A 16,111-nucleotide genomic window follows, 5' to 3' on the forward strand; every position below is an offset into this window, starting at 1 on the left:
CGTGCGCGCTTAGCGGCTTCCAACAAACTTTAAGCATAATTTCAAAACTGTCCTGAATTTTTTCCCGCTTACATGCTTAATGGCAAATATTTTAACACGTTAACTCATGTGTAAAGTAATCAGACATTAGGAACTGTTTTATATATGCAAGTGTGATTGTTTAAATAATCGGCGTTTATGGTACTGTACTAAGCAGACTGGAGTTTGTAGCCACTAGTGGGCACAGACCATCAGGCATGAGACTGCTATGTCCAGCAGTGATGGCCTTGTGGCAGTCAATGTCTAAGAGATGTTATTGTCATTAAAAATTATGTTTTAATTTTTGCTAATTAATGTTGCCACTTAAAAATGAATATAGAATTCAAATAAAATCCGTCCTAGCAAAATTCACACAAATACAAGACGGACACACTACGCACTTAAGGTATTCACCATGTCTGCTAAACTACTCTGAGTGTATTCTCTTTACAGCACTCGAAAACCATAAAATGTTTTAGTGTTTGACAATTGTGTTGCACAGCTTCAGGAAACTGATGCCCATCCACAGACCATGAAAATGCTGTAAGTATGAAGAAAATTGTAGCAGGGTCAGTCCGTAAGGTTCCACTGCAAGTATGCAAATATTCTCCTCAACACTGCAGCATGAGAGGGCTTTCCTAAGTAACAATGTAAGAAACTCCTGATTAATATTTGTTTTAAACTCTAAGGACCTTTTCAGTCACTGTCTGGTTGAATGAAATCAAGTGCCTTCTTAACATGAAAAATACCTACTGTTTTACTGCCATTTTAAGAAATTGCAATATTTCCATTGTTAGATAAAGACAACACCTGTCAAAGTATCTACTTCAGATGTCCTTAGTGCAATGAAGCTTACCCTAAACACAAATTGTTTCTTTGAAAAGCATCAATGAGGTATCAGCCAAACATTTTAAATTAAGGAAAAAATTAATATATTCACTTTTTAAAAGCTGAAAACTACAGGTAGTTCTCAACTATTAGTTAATTATCCCATCTCATTTTTACTGAAAAATTGACACACTACGCTAAGTTCCACAAGACGATGAATCGCTTTAAGCAGTGTAACCAGAATTATTATGTGGGTCCTCTAGCAGTTCTCATTTACTGTGACCACAGGATTCCACAGTCTGCATAACTCTTAACATGTATTAATAATTTCTTTATATTCACCATTATTTTGGAGATCGTAGTTAAGTTAGATGGGGTACTGTACTTACATGGACTTTTACAGGTCTCTTCAGCCAAGACTTTGGGGGGGGGGGGGGGGGGGGGGGGGGGGAAGAAAAAAAATTTCATCTTAAATTCATGACCAGAAAATTTTAAAACAGTGAACAGATGATTACATGGATGACTGAACAGGTTTAGATGATGACTGTATATTATTACTCTATATTTGCATCGATTATCTTTCTATTCCGCTCATAGAACTTCACGGAACTCTTGAAACACAAACAATAGGAAGAGCAAGAAGATTATCCTTGATAAAATGTTGGCATGATCCACTGGATCAATTTCAAGGTTCCATAGCAATGCCATGTATACATTCAATGGCTCACAATATGGACAACAAGAAATAACATCACAATGATTAAAGAGCATTTTTTCTGGATTAGGTACTTTCAATATAATCAACACATAAATGTACTCTCAAATTTATTACATTCAAATATATACTCAAAATTTGTTTTGTATAAATGTGCTTATTCTTTGATATCACGTATGAAAATGAAAGATTATTTATGAACAACATTTCCCATACATTCCATATTATCTTAACTTCTCACATTACTTTATCACCCATAAAATACCACACAGTAATGAAATTTTAAATCCATGTAATGTGTAATTTTGGCAGGCAGTTCTTAAAATTACATCAAAATAAGTAAGGGTACAGCAGTGAATGAATGTGATTATGGTAATGCAGAATACAACTTAAAAACTGTGGAAGTTACTGCTGAATCAAAACTTATTTTGATTATTGTGTCATACAAGGATGACAGTACTGCAAATAATACGTTATGTGCAAGATGTGTATCTTAAAAATATATAATGAATATTGGACAAACTGTTACAGCTTCTCATCCAACTTTAGGATGCCAATGAATAACCCTTTCAGAAGATCTAGAATATTAAAACTGTTATTTGTTACATCAATCATTAATGATCGACAGTCTTTAATTATTTTCCAATTTTTGATTTAATCAACTCATTCTTACAAGGAAACATTCATAGTTCCTACATTCAAATGACAAACAAAATAAAACTTCTGCTGACACATCTAACAAGTACCAACTACAATCACACTGAAAATTGCGAGATGAGTGATAACATCCATTTCCATTAACTATAAAAATTAAACAGCAGGCAGAACAAACAATTATTATTTCTCAAATATCAAATATGAATATCTGAAATGGAAACAAAATGAAGGAATACATATCTATATATTAGCTCTCTGCTGCTAACAACACTGAACAGTCAGCTGTGGATTTTATCCTATTCCTAGAATTGTGTGCTGTAAACCATACAGTCCAGTACTAAAGGTGTCCCACAGAAATAAACCAATCTGAATGAGAGGTTTTCACCATACAGTCCAATAATGTGCTACAACCTGGAGTGTTGTCTTGTCAGCAAATGAAATTGTTACATGCGCCTGTACGGATGGAAGCTCTGCGCCTGGTTGGGCTGGCTGTAGTTGCCTCCTCTCTGTGGTCCTGGTCCACCAGTGTAGCTCCCAGCAGTACTGCCATCTCCCTGCCCTGAATTGGGACAAGCAGGAGAATTTGTCTTCAAGTCCATCTTGCGTAGAAAGGATGGGAATTCTGGAGAGTAAATGTAGGAAAGGATCTGGACATTGTCAGGAATCTTAACCACAGTGCAAAGAAAAAACTGCTACAAGGACCAATACATACGAGAGGATTATGCCAGAATGTTCTCAAACAGAAAAGTATCAAAAAAGAGAAAATGCTAAGTATTAACTGCATATTTTAACATTTCCGAGGATAAAGTGGCCAAACTTCCAGATAAAATCTACAGAGGTCATTTTGAGCAAACACATTATGAATACAGATGTAGTATCCCCTGCCTTGGCACTAAGAATTGAAAAGCATATTGAACACAATGCTTGGTATCTATATTAAAATAAATATGACATGACATGTATGCTGTAGATAAGATGCAATACACAGTCAAAGTTCCCATCCAGTGGTAATTCCCTACAGTTGATTAGTATACAACACTGTTTTGCTGAGGAAATTGTGTGTGCTGTCAATATCAAGACAAAAATTATATACAGTAAGAAGAGGCATATAATGTGCATTGGATGTTTCACAAAATGTTCAACAGTGTTGCATTTGTTAACCAAGCTGATTGAAAACTTGTGGGATGATGGTTTTTGTACGATTTGAAATGGCACCTAAGTATACACCCAAAAACTTACCTACCTGCTAACTTAGATTGGTTCCCAGTCATTCCAAATCATCTGACTATTTTAACTGTAAATTGCTTTTGTGGAAATATAACTGGAACTGTAATTATCCTATTTTCTTTCCAAACACCTGGGGTACCATCAACGCTCTTGTTATGGATCTTCCTGCCATGCAACCACACGGAGGACTGACAGCTCTTGTTTCGCACATGTAGAGTAGATCCTGCAGTAGCATTTATTACTTCCTAAAATGTTGGTAGTATTTCACAAGTCATTAAATTATCTTAGAAACTTTGGGAATATGACTGTATACTGTTGTGATCTACCCCTATTACCTACATAAAACTTCCATGATATTGTAATATTCAGAGAAAAATTGCAGCAGCATCAACAGTATTGCCAGAGTTTAATGGCAGACCGTGAAGATATTGCTATCAAAGGAAACCTATAGAAATGCCCTAACAGTGTAGTTCTTGGCTGTATGTAACAAAATGGAGATTGAAACAACATTTATGAATCACGTGGGTATTTAACCATTACCTTTCCTTACAACAGTATTACTACTAGAAAAAGACGAAGCACAAGTATCCTTCCTAAATCTGGTATTACACTACAAAGAGGGAGGTATAATGTCTACAATTTTGCAACACTAGTTACAATCAATGACTCAAATTTCTGACATTCTCTATTAAGTCTTACATAATCCAAGCCAGCTTAATCAACATGAACAACACAAACTTATTCTTGTGGGTAATATTACCTGAGCTGTTAACAGTAAGTACAGATTCATATAAAATTTAACACCACTCTGAAGTATTTGTTAGACTCTGTTAAATCTAACTTCTGTAAATAACTGCTTCAACAATTTTACTGCATGAAAAATTCAGCATTCGCAGATACGCAAAGTTAGAATGTGTTCCTTTTGATATAACAAGTGTTGTCTACTACACCTAATGAAAATGTTCCTTTTTTTTTAAACTAAGTTAACCATCACCATGTTATATTTCATATTTAAAGAATAGAAAATTAACCATTAAGGATTCTCCCCCACCCCCTCTCCCCAATACACACACGAAGTGTTACAATATTGTGAAATCTGTTAGTTTAGTAGCTCACCAAGAGCAGAGCCATTACGAGATGGGACATACAGCTCTTTAAAGAAAATGCCACATTTATTGAAGAGACACCTTAGTGTTCAAACACAAAAGGTTTCTTTGAAGTAATTTCTTTGTGATGATATCCCTTTTCAGAAACAATGTCTTCCTGACACCCAAAACTTCAGTAAGCCTAATATTAGGCACCTACAAGATAGCAGTGACATTAACTTACTACCCAATCAAGATTTTTTTACTGGTAACAGTGCTTTACTAGGTAGTCATGTTGGAGGTGCTATGCAGTTTCTTTCCTCTGACCTTTGAACTCACATCACCTAGCCAGTTGGTAAAGGATAAACATAATAAAATACAGAATCCTGGGTAGAGAATCGACTAGACAAGATTTCCATACAACAAAGAACAACATATTCTTCAGTGGTTAAGAGAGTAGCTTGGTCTTTGCGGTCCTGGGATATTTCTCCGAAGTGCCTCAGTGACACACACTTGGCATTTCACACATACCATTTAAGAAACTGTGTGAAACAGTGGCAGCACGTGAAGTACAAAATTTAAACAAAGCAAAGGCTGCTGAACACAGTTTTAAAAAGAAACACAAAATTGTATTTGACAACACAAAACCTGTCTTCATTGCGACAGTATCAAGGAGGGCAAAATCAAAGTATGGAAACAACTCTTAACTGGATTTAGCGGCTATACATTTCAGCTATGCAAGGATGAGAGATCTCAATGCTGTGAGACTAGAGAGCAATTAAACATTTCTTCACATTCTATAAGGATCAATGGTGGCATTACTTATTTCTCTCTGATCAAGAAGTTCAAAGGATTCTCTTTTCTTTTTGCAATGTTATGAAGAGCTTTGAAAAGTTAATGTTAATCACACTGCTGCAATCTCAACAGGTGTGTTTCATACTTTTTCTGATAAATTGAAGAGGTTTGCAGAAAAAAGTGCTAATATTGAGTTACTACATGTGATATGTTGGTTAAATTCAAAGACAAGAACATAATTGCAATAAAAGAAAACAATTTGTATACTAAACCGTTCTGGCAGTACTAACTGAACTACTTGTTACAAGCATGTGGTGCACTCAAAAACACAGCAATTAATATTATCAGTTGTCACAAAATCAGTTATCACAAAATTTAACAAATTAAGATTTCTGAGTGCAAACCACCATGCTGAATATACAAACGCAATTAAATGACCACATACAACATTAAACATTAGTTCTGACATTCAAGAAAAGTTTCTAGAAGACCGTAAACTCTTTGGTATTTATCAAATATTTAGGAGCTGTAATTACCAGATTAGACAACAATGAACTGCACAATGAAGAAAACCTCAATAAATGAAGAGATTTCAGAGAAAGAGGCAAGGAACAAAATAAGAGACTCAAAGCAGTGAAATGTTGTGGGACCAAGAGTGAGCATGTTGTCAGAGTAGAAATAATGGAACAGTAGTTGAACATTTAACCCAACTCTCCTCGGATGCTTACCTCCTGCTCATTCAGTCATGCTTTAACCTAAGCTGTCCCGCCTCCAATCAATGCTCTAGGAACTGCCAGAAGCAATACAATGAACAAATGACCAGTATCTGACAAAAATTTGGGAGTGAAAGAGCACTATTTGGAATATCTTTGTTAAAATTAACTGTGTCAAATCAAACTTTCTGGAACTCACTAAAGACCTGCACCAAGGTACTGCAGCCACCTTAAGAAATCTTTACACACTTGCAAAACTGCATTGCTACAAAAGTGTTCTAAAGCAATCAATAAGCAAACTCACAACCACAACAGCAACTAAAAGATCAGGAGACAAAGAGGAAGCAATCAAGCTACAGTGATGTCTAGATAAACACTTTCACAGCTTTGAGAAAAACTGATCATGAATAGTTATTGGAATTTTAATTTCTGTTCCTGTGCTTGCAGAAAAATAATAATGAATTAAAGAAGGTCCACCTTTTTTGAAGTACACAATTACCATTTTGCTTTAACATTCGAACATGCTTCACCAGATCTGAATTCCTAAACAGGTTCTTTTTTCTTGTATTGTTCCACAACTACATTCATACAAATTTCATGTATGTCAGGAAATATGTTACATCATCAGATTTTGTTCTTTAAATTATGTATGTTTTTATCTTTTATTTACACTGTGTGTCTTGTTGCTGCCAACCAAAATCAACTATAGATCTAAATTAATACACCGAGCCACCCGTAACATAGGGATGTTAGGGCATCGTCTAAATTCAGAGCTCTCACAATGTAAGCAAAAGGTGAAGCATGTATGTGAATTAAACAAAATCTGATTTAACACTCCCTAACCTACATAAAGATTGTGTAAATGTATTTTAAGAATGAAAGAAAAAGCTACTGATGACACCATAACCATGTTGAAATGTGTATGATATTAAAGCAAAACAACAGTTCCGTACTTGCAGAAAGCCGGAGCCCCTAATTCATTATTACAAGTAGTTATCTATTTAAGAAAACTGCCTCCAATACCCATATTGAAGTAAATGGCAGCTGTCTTTCCCCACTGACTTGTATAAGAAAACACTAATGTTTATTGCAAGCATAACAATTTTAGCAGTAATTTTTACTGAGCCAACCACGACAATATTTAAAAGACATATTTAACCCAATTTAAAAAGTTTTCAATTATCAGACCAACACACATAGCATTAACATCTCTGTTCTATCAAACAAAAATTTTACACTTTCTTATGACAATTGCAAAATCAATTACTCTGAATGTTTTTGAACAGTACTAATGAAGACTGCAGGGAATGGACAGAAACTGCTGCTACAGGAACTCGGCAGAGTACAGGTGGTGAACAAATCTAGTTGACCGACAAGTAAGTCAGGAGTTCTGCATAGTCCATTTATCTCGCGTAGTACAGTATGAACTAACAAGCAATCTGAACTCTGCCCAGAGCTAACAATGTGTAGTCATTAGACAGCAGTATAATCAGCCGATCTGGGTAATTACTGAGAAAAATTGAACTTCCAAATAGTGTGGTTCCTATAGGCATCTACACTGTAATCATAGAAGGTAATTTTGCAACTGATGTCGCCATTTGGTAAGATAGTGGACAGAATTTGACACTGTTCTAATATACATCATTGTCAGAAATAAACAGGAGAATTTTAAGGTAACAAAGATTTGTGAATTATTCTTCCTAAGTGCTATATGTGATAATATTACATTTATAATTGGAAAAATGTTTCTCTTTGTCAAAATAAAGGTAGGATGTGTAGCAGGCTTTTGCTGGGGTTGGGTGGTTTGCTTATTTCTAGAATACACAGTTGCAGCAACATTGTAGGGGTATCTGTGGAGACGCCAAACTAACATGATTCATGAAGAAGGCCTCTACAGTAGTTTTAGATGCATGACTTTGCCTTGGAATGTTTCTTAACATGGGCACATAATGTTGGTACTGCAAACAGGTGAAAGCAGGGAAGGAACTACAGTAGTAGTATTTCCAAAAACATGTATGCCTTAGGAGAAAATACTCCATCTGATGAACAAGATATGAGAGAGGTTAAATATAATCAGACTTACAGAAAAGTGTAATAAATCCCATTCCAAAGAACACAGGCATGAATATTATCAAGCCAGGAGCTTAGTAAGTAATGTTTGCAAAATACAGGCAAAATATTTACAGAAGACTGGAAGAAATTGTATTCTTCAACCTTGTAGATCAGTTTGGGTCTCAGAACTGTAGCAACATGCAAGGCAACACCCACACTGAGTTATCATAAAAGAAAGGCTAAGAAAGGCAAAACTATGTTCATAGCATTTGTAGATTTAGAGAAAGCTTTTGACAATGCTGGCTGCCTACAACATGTATAGAAACCAGCCCACATGAAATGAAAAGAAGCAACAGCTGACAATGGAGTGAGACAGGGATGTAGCCTATCCCTGATGTTGGTACACTGGTAAGCAGTATTGGAAACTGAGATGAAATATGAAAGCGGAATTAAAATTCAGGGAGAGAGGAAAACTTTGGCAAACTACTACAACATTGGAATTCTGTCAGAGATGACATAACTTCGAAAAGGTTAGGCAAAATCAAGTGTCTTGGAAATAAGTCTAGTGTCCTGGTACAATGTTGTAAATTGAACAAACAAAAACAAAGCCAGCATAACAATGTTGTCAAATCAAGTAATAAGGGAATTATGAAATGAAGAGACTTGTAGATTAATTTTGGTCTTTGGGAGCAACATGACAATGGGAGAAGTAGGAAGGACATAAAATGACTGGCAATAGCAATAAACGCACTTCTGAAAAAAGAAAATTTTGGTAACATTTAATACCAATTTCAAGTGTGGGAAAGCCTTTTCTGGAGGTATTTTGTGGCATATAGCCTTGAATGAATGTCAAACTTGGCAAACAGTTCAGACAAGAGACTGTAAGCATTTGAAATGTGGTGCTATAGAGGAAGAAAGGACTTCATTACATGGCCTGACTAAAGGAAGAGACCAGTTGACAGGACATTCCGAATTCATGTGTCAAAGGATCAGTAACTTGGTGACCGAAAGAAGAGCTCTTGCCTAGAGGAAACAGCTTCAGTGCTCCTCATAAAACATTTGTTGTCTTAATGTTATTAATATGTACATATTTTTAGGTCTACAATGATTTTGGGAATGAATGCTGAACTATGTACTGTTTTATGCAGTACTCAGACAAGAAGTATCAGAACTGATCAAGATACTCTCAAGAGGTGAACTGCCAAGTTTCATTTTCAAAATTACATCTGATATCTGCATCTCTGGCTAACAATATACTGTTCGCTGTACGGGGTCTAAGTACCTCATCCTCCAAGCAAAAAATTATAAATATCTGAATCATAACAGAAAAAACCCTATGTGTGGGTACAAGATCACCTGCTGCTTGTAATTCCCTCACTCCATACCTGAACAGAGGAAAACAAACGACACACCTCTGCTTCTGGGAACAACTCTCTGTGGCCAGCACTGTAGTGAGAGTGGGAGGGGACAAAACAAGTGGCATTATCATGTATTTGAGTTTCTACTGATGCACTGTTATACAGTGTATGCAAGGAAACATTTACAAATATAGCAGAGTAGTTGGCACAGACTTACCGAATCCTACAACAGACATGAAATATTTGTAGTTTAAATAAAAAAATGTTATTTAGACACAGACACAGACACAGTCACAGACACAGTCACAGACAACTGTCAACATAAAAATTTAGATGTGGAACATCTAAATTCCACTTTAGCATCAGAAACTAATCTTGATCTGTGGTGTATTGATGAATATACATTACGAAAATGCCGTTTGGAAAAAAACTCATCTATGCCATTTCTTTCAATTTCATCTGAATACAAGTTTTTTTTTACCTTGCAGAAAAATGTGGTAGTTCTAATGAAAATAGCAAGCTAATATTCAGTATGCCTTATGTATGATAACTTTATTGCTTGTTGCACATCTGAGAAAGTGTTAACATTGCTAGCAAATTTTAAATGTGGATAAAATAAATTAATCACCATCAGTCACATCAAGTTTTAACAGTTGAGGAAACTAGGTACTGGCATCACTAACTCCTTCCAGAAAAACTATGCAGAGGAAACTAACACTACTGAAAACGTTTCAGTCTAACCGCGGCACTTGTACGATACATACATTAAAAAAAAGGAGCTCTAATAAAGTCTAGAGACACACAGCCTAAGGTCAATCTCACTCATGCGATACGATACACGATGAGACTTGCATATCATGCAGTTGCAACTATCATCAGTTGAACACGTAGAACATAGTTGAAGCGACCTAACTTGTTCCTACTGGGATGACAGCACTACAACACCAATAGAATTTTCTTGTCGGATCACCAGGTGAAACAGACTGCTGGTTGCTCCACACAACCACAAACATATACGAAGCAATGCTACATCCACCTCTAGCTCCTCAGTGAAACTAACTATTCACACAAAAAAATTAAAAACCAGTTTTGGGATTCACACGTCCTCTCTGCTATGTAATCTCATTTAATTTTATGGAAACTATTCGAAAAAAATTTACAGTATAGTCTGATAGCACAGTTTGATAATTAACTAGTTTTCTTTGCTATTTACCATACTTATTGCATACTTTGAAAGTAAGTAAAACACAGCACATATTTTGAAAAGTCTGCAATAAAAAATAGCCAATGGCCAGTTTTTGTTAGGTGTATTTTGTGTGTCTCAATGTTGGGTACCAATTTCAGCTAACATATATAAATTGTATTTAACCCTCTAAGGACAGCCATACTATTTTCCAGTCTCAAGTAAATACGTGATATTTGGAAGTTATCTGCAATGAGGCTGACAGCGATGTGCCACTCGCAAGGCTTTGCTGCCTGCTGTGTTGCCTTGCCTGTCATTTATCACTCCTGTACGAGTGCAAATGTTGCACAGATTACCATTGCACAGACTCCATTTAAACTTGTCACATCACATGTTGACTCAGTGAGAACTGCAAGTAACAGTTGGCACATTGATCTGCATATGCATCATTTGGCTAAAGTATTATAGAAGGACAAGGGGTCAGCACACTGCCTCTCCTAGCTGTTAACTTTCTAGATCTTAATGCCACTACTAATTTAAGTACTACCTACTCATGTGCTGAGTGCATTGTACTCCAGTCCTCCCAGCAAGGGAAATTTTAGAGATTGACCTAGGTCCTCCAGATGGCACTCAAAGATGCCAACTTCTCACTTACTGAGACAGGTGTTGGAGAGTAGACTGACCAATAAAATCTCATCTTATGCTTCTTAGGTAGCCTTACGATGGTACTGATTACCTTTTGCACTGTGCAAGTCTAATTGTTTGTAAACTTTGTAGTGTTGATGGAGCCAGTATACCAAAAATTGTATACTTTCATTCCATCACTTAAGCACACTTAAATCCACCAGAAGTGGTACTTTCAGGTTAAACAAAATAAGTTTTGCTAAGGCTACTAAACCTTCATCCTTCTTCCAATAACAGACAGTCTACAGTTGATACCCATAATTTTGGCACTACGTTATGCAACCAATGGGGAAGGTGCATATAATGCCACTAACTAACCTGGGACTCATACTTCAACCACCAGAATTATGAAATGCCTATTGAATGTCACTTACACTCGCCTGATACTGGTACTTCCCATTACACTATATGCTACCTCCTCACTATTTTTTGTCAATTAAAAAGATGCGAGACTATGAGCAACTCATTCAATGAATACTCGTATATTAACGAACATAACAATGCTTCGCAATTGTGTCAGGATTGGTTACCATGTATGGGGGGGGGGGGGGGGGGGAGACCTCTCCAGCTACCAGATCTTTGGGGATAGTGGCTTCAATGACAGTACCTCTTATTATTTAATCTGCAAACACATAGGATTAACAACTTTCAGATGATTCTGATTCCATAGCAGTATGCTAATCAGATGCTGATAAGCCATAAATACAACTCTTACTGTCTTCTGTTAACACTGATGGAGGAAAAAACAAAACAGCACATTGTGTATCCAATTTTTATGTAAGGAAAACATATGTATTGGGGAAAAAATTTCTCCAACAGTTTAAAATGCTCCGATTACCATAGCATTTTCTTTCTCATAGTTGTTTTTAACAGAAAACCTGTACACTGTTGCTTTATATACTATTCTGTCTGCATGATTGTTTATTAAAGTATCAAATGAAAATCTGAAGCAACAAAGTCAAGAAGTTCTTGAAATTATTGCTGCCATCTCTCTCCTAAATCAACAGATGGTATTACAGAAGGCATATGAAAACATGCACCTTCATATGCAACTCTGTTTCAAAATTTCAAAGAAATTGGTGAAGAACTTTTGGAGATTACAATTTTGAATGTATATACATTTACTTTATGATTAATATAGACTGAGGAAATATCACTGATGCTACAGCTTCTACTAGGCTTCATTTTGCAAAATTAAGAACTGAAACAGGAGCCAAGCATGGGTATGTCCTGCCTCCGAATCAGCAGCCTTGGAGTAAGTTTTGAGATCTTTTAAACTATGCACGTAAGTAGTAACTGTGTTCATGGAATGCATATCAACCACAATCATTTTACTGGCACTACGAAACAGATTGATACAACTATATAAAAATCTTAGATAGATGGACAGAAGAACCTCTAATATTCATCTCCAATATGGCAACAATTTTAAGAAGGGTTCTCCAGTGAGCAAGGGGGAGGTGGGGGAGGGGGGGGGGGGAGAGGTGCATATTTGGAATTACTAGGAGTGCTATAAAAACAAGTCATTCAGAGAGCAGACTGGAGTGGTAGACAATTACAAGCAACAAATATGAATTGGAGACGCTTGGTATACAATCAGGTGTATGGATGGAACAGGTGTATGGATGGAAAAAGAACAAAGGAAGTTCCAGTATTAAGATTCCATTCACTGAGAATCCTCTGATGAAAGATGGGTACACAATGCTAGAAAAGATGCAGGATCTACAGGATTCATATAGCATAATATATGAATAAATCTTGAGTTGCCTTTTTCAGTGAGTTGGAAACAGCCTAATATGAAATGCATCAGTTCTGCAACATTTTCAAAGCAAAATGCTGTTGCTTTCACTTCTATTAGAAAAGACCCAATTCCATACAAGGAGTTCCACATTTGGGCCCATTCATTTCAATATCTTAATGTGGAGGTGACACACGAGCTCTTAGTAGTGGTGTTCAGGAGAAGCAGTACAACAGGAAGGCTACACTTGTTGGGGCAAGAAGACTTCATGATCATTTTGGATAGTGCAATACAGTACTGTACTGACTGTCGGGTTGCTCTTTCTTCCGTCTTTTAAATAAACTTATGGAAGCATTCAACACTGAACTGGAACACTTATTAAGGCACAAAGGGCTCCAATAGCCATCTTGGGGTTCAAAGTAGTTGATTAACCAGATTCTCTTTTTCCCAGGAAAGGATGAGACCCATAGTTACAAAATTCCAAAGAAAGCATGTGAATGGATGAGAGATTTGCCCATGTACTGAATGTTTCATTCAATGGAGCACACACACCAGAAAGATATGCTTTATTGGCCAATGTTGCTCCATGGCAACACCAAAATTCAGTTTTTTGCACCAATTTTTAAATTTTGTTCTTGGGTGGACAAAGATGCTTACATGCAATGTTTAAACTCTTGATTCAAGAATGTTTCTCCACCCCCTTTTTGTGTAAAAGTTCCTTGGCTGACAGCGTGCTATGTTATGTGAGCATGTGTCACCAGTGTAGTAGCACTTTCTTTTGACTTTGTGGCACTATTATACATTGTGCAATGAGAAATGCTTATAAATGCAGAAGATATCTTGGAAGTGAATTATTTCACCATCTGCCACGCACTTAAGTAGGAACTAGAGTAGTTATGTCTACATATGAGTATCATCATAGTGAATTTTTTACCTGATGGTTGTAAGAATGAAGTGCAATAAAATTTTGCCTGTAGGATATACCGGATTTTGTGAACACTTATGTTTCTAGTACTTTACTGAATTACAGTAAACTGTCTGTTCAGATTGAAATACTGCCCTTAGACAATGAGGAAATACTCCAGATGCAGGGTCGTAGCAGTTTTGACTACCAAAAGGACAATTCTGTGATCATAATTATGTAGTGGGCAAAACATTGAGTGTATGCAAGCTCTTTTTGCTGTATTCATCTTCTTACAACTGTAGAGTGATGGAATACATAAGAGGAGAAAAACAAGTTCCTTGCCCCAATAATGTAGAGCAATACAATAAGTGCATTGTGGGAGAGTGGACGGTATCTGACAGAAATGGTTATTGAACTGTACAGTGTATCACTGAACTGAAATTTTCTATTTGGTTTCTCTATATATATTTCTGCATTGTGCACGTGTAGCTCTTATCAATGCGGCAGTGGCAGGGGGGGAAGAGAATGGCATTGAACTGCTTCAAAGGGGAGACTGCAAATAGATTGAAGTCTTCTGTGAAGAAGAAACTTGGCATGCCATCAATGGATGCACGTGATCCAGATGAACACTTTTGCTCCTATGCCAGCTAATAATGTGCAGTACCACAGTTTTGGCAACTCTGCAGAAAATGGTTCGAAGGACAGACTTAGGCCTTGCCCTCAACAGATATTTTGACTGTAAAGTGTGGAATTTTTCTGTGCTTTGTACCAAAGAGAAACTGTTTTGACAGTCCACATGAAATGCTGCAGAAATGCAACAAATTTTTCAGATACTGGAACAAGACTTTAGTATATTTCATATTGAAGTTACTATGCACCTTTTTACATGCAATATACTGTATTTTGCAAGGAGGGGGAAAAATACATGTTAGGAAAGCCCAAACCGAAGTAAAATTGCTCACACAACCATACTCATTTAAATTAACAAAATAGTTTTCTTTATAATATTTGTGTGCACTCCTAAAAAACAGCTAATGTTGGTAAACCTTTATACAACCATCATGAATCAATACTGAGAATGTTACACACCAGTTGTCAAACATGTGGTACATTTACCATAACATGTTTCAAGACTGGCGTATCCCATTATTAATGCGAGAAGTGTACACCAGGGTCAGTCTGATCCTGGAGTTTCTTGTTTGTTACTTTACACGACACATGCACCACCACACAAACAGCTTGCTGCCACCAATGGAAATTCAGCATTGAGTGAGACACAGAAAAGGAAGGACATTCAAAGTTTTGACACACTATTGTTTAAATTGGTAAATATTTTTTGAAGTGTCACTGTTCCCCTTAAGTACAAAATTGTGTAACTTCTCTCTCTGAACATAGAGCACATTTATGTGAAAATGGCATGTAGAAATGACTTTTTACTAATGGAAGACACTATACGGGAAGCACTATTAGAAAAAGTCATGAAAGTGACTTTCCTGATGAAAGTGATTCTGGAGCTAACACTCCTGCAGCAGTTGTAGACACTGATCAGTCTGCTGAATTTTCAAAGAGCAGTGAAGAAATACAGATGTTCCACATCCTGGAGGACCTCCTCACTACAGATCAATTGGAATGAAAGTAAATCTAATCCAATCTAAAAAAGTCATCCATGGTAAGAATGGTCATTGTTGGACCATAGCTGTTCCTAACAGAAGAGGCCGACTAATTACTGATGACATTGTAGTCCATATTCCAGGTGTACAGAAATGAGTGGATGTCTGAATAACTGAGGACACCTAAAGAATATTTGTATAATATGTGGACTTCGTTAAGTGAATATCATCATCTAATTACACAGAAAATGAAGTCAAAAATCAAGTCCCTTTGAAGTTTCATCACTGAAAACATTTCACGACAGTTTTTATGTTAAGTCTCAGATTTTGGATACATTAAACCCACTACTGATTCAAGAAGTTAGACGATGCGAAATGAATGTGCATAGTATTTCAGACTTCAATTTCATAAGGAAAGGTATTTTCTACTGGATGCAACTGTCACTTCTGTTTTGTTTTAGGGTACAAAAACAACTAGGGTCATAAATGCCCACACCAGAACTGTAGAACACTAAGACAATGAGAGGAGTTAAAAGACTACATT

The 16,111-nt window shown here is 36.4% G+C and overlaps 1 protein-coding gene across 3 annotated transcripts in view; it reads right to left on the bottom strand.

The window, feature by feature from the left end:
* Nucleotides 1-1,658: 1,658 nt before the first annotated feature.
* LOC124709137 (heterogeneous nuclear ribonucleoprotein 27C) overlaps nucleotides 1,659-16,111 on the bottom strand; it is a 66,192-nt gene continuing 51,739 nt past the window's right edge. For all 3 annotated transcript variants that reach the window (XM_047240805.1, XM_047240806.1, XM_047240804.1), the window contains one exon: nucleotides 1,659-2,777. In XM_047240805.1, the coding sequence (XP_047096761.1) occupies nucleotides 2,662-2,777 (116 nt within the window). In that variant the 3' untranslated portion in view covers nucleotides 1,659-2,661. The remainder of the gene's footprint in view (nucleotides 2,778-16,111) is intronic.

This window comes from Schistocerca piceifrons, chromosome 7 (assembly GCF_021461385.2).
Source record: "Schistocerca piceifrons isolate TAMUIC-IGC-003096 chromosome 7, iqSchPice1.1, whole genome shotgun sequence".
Lineage (NCBI taxonomy): Eukaryota > Metazoa > Arthropoda > Insecta > Orthoptera > Acrididae > Schistocerca > Schistocerca piceifrons.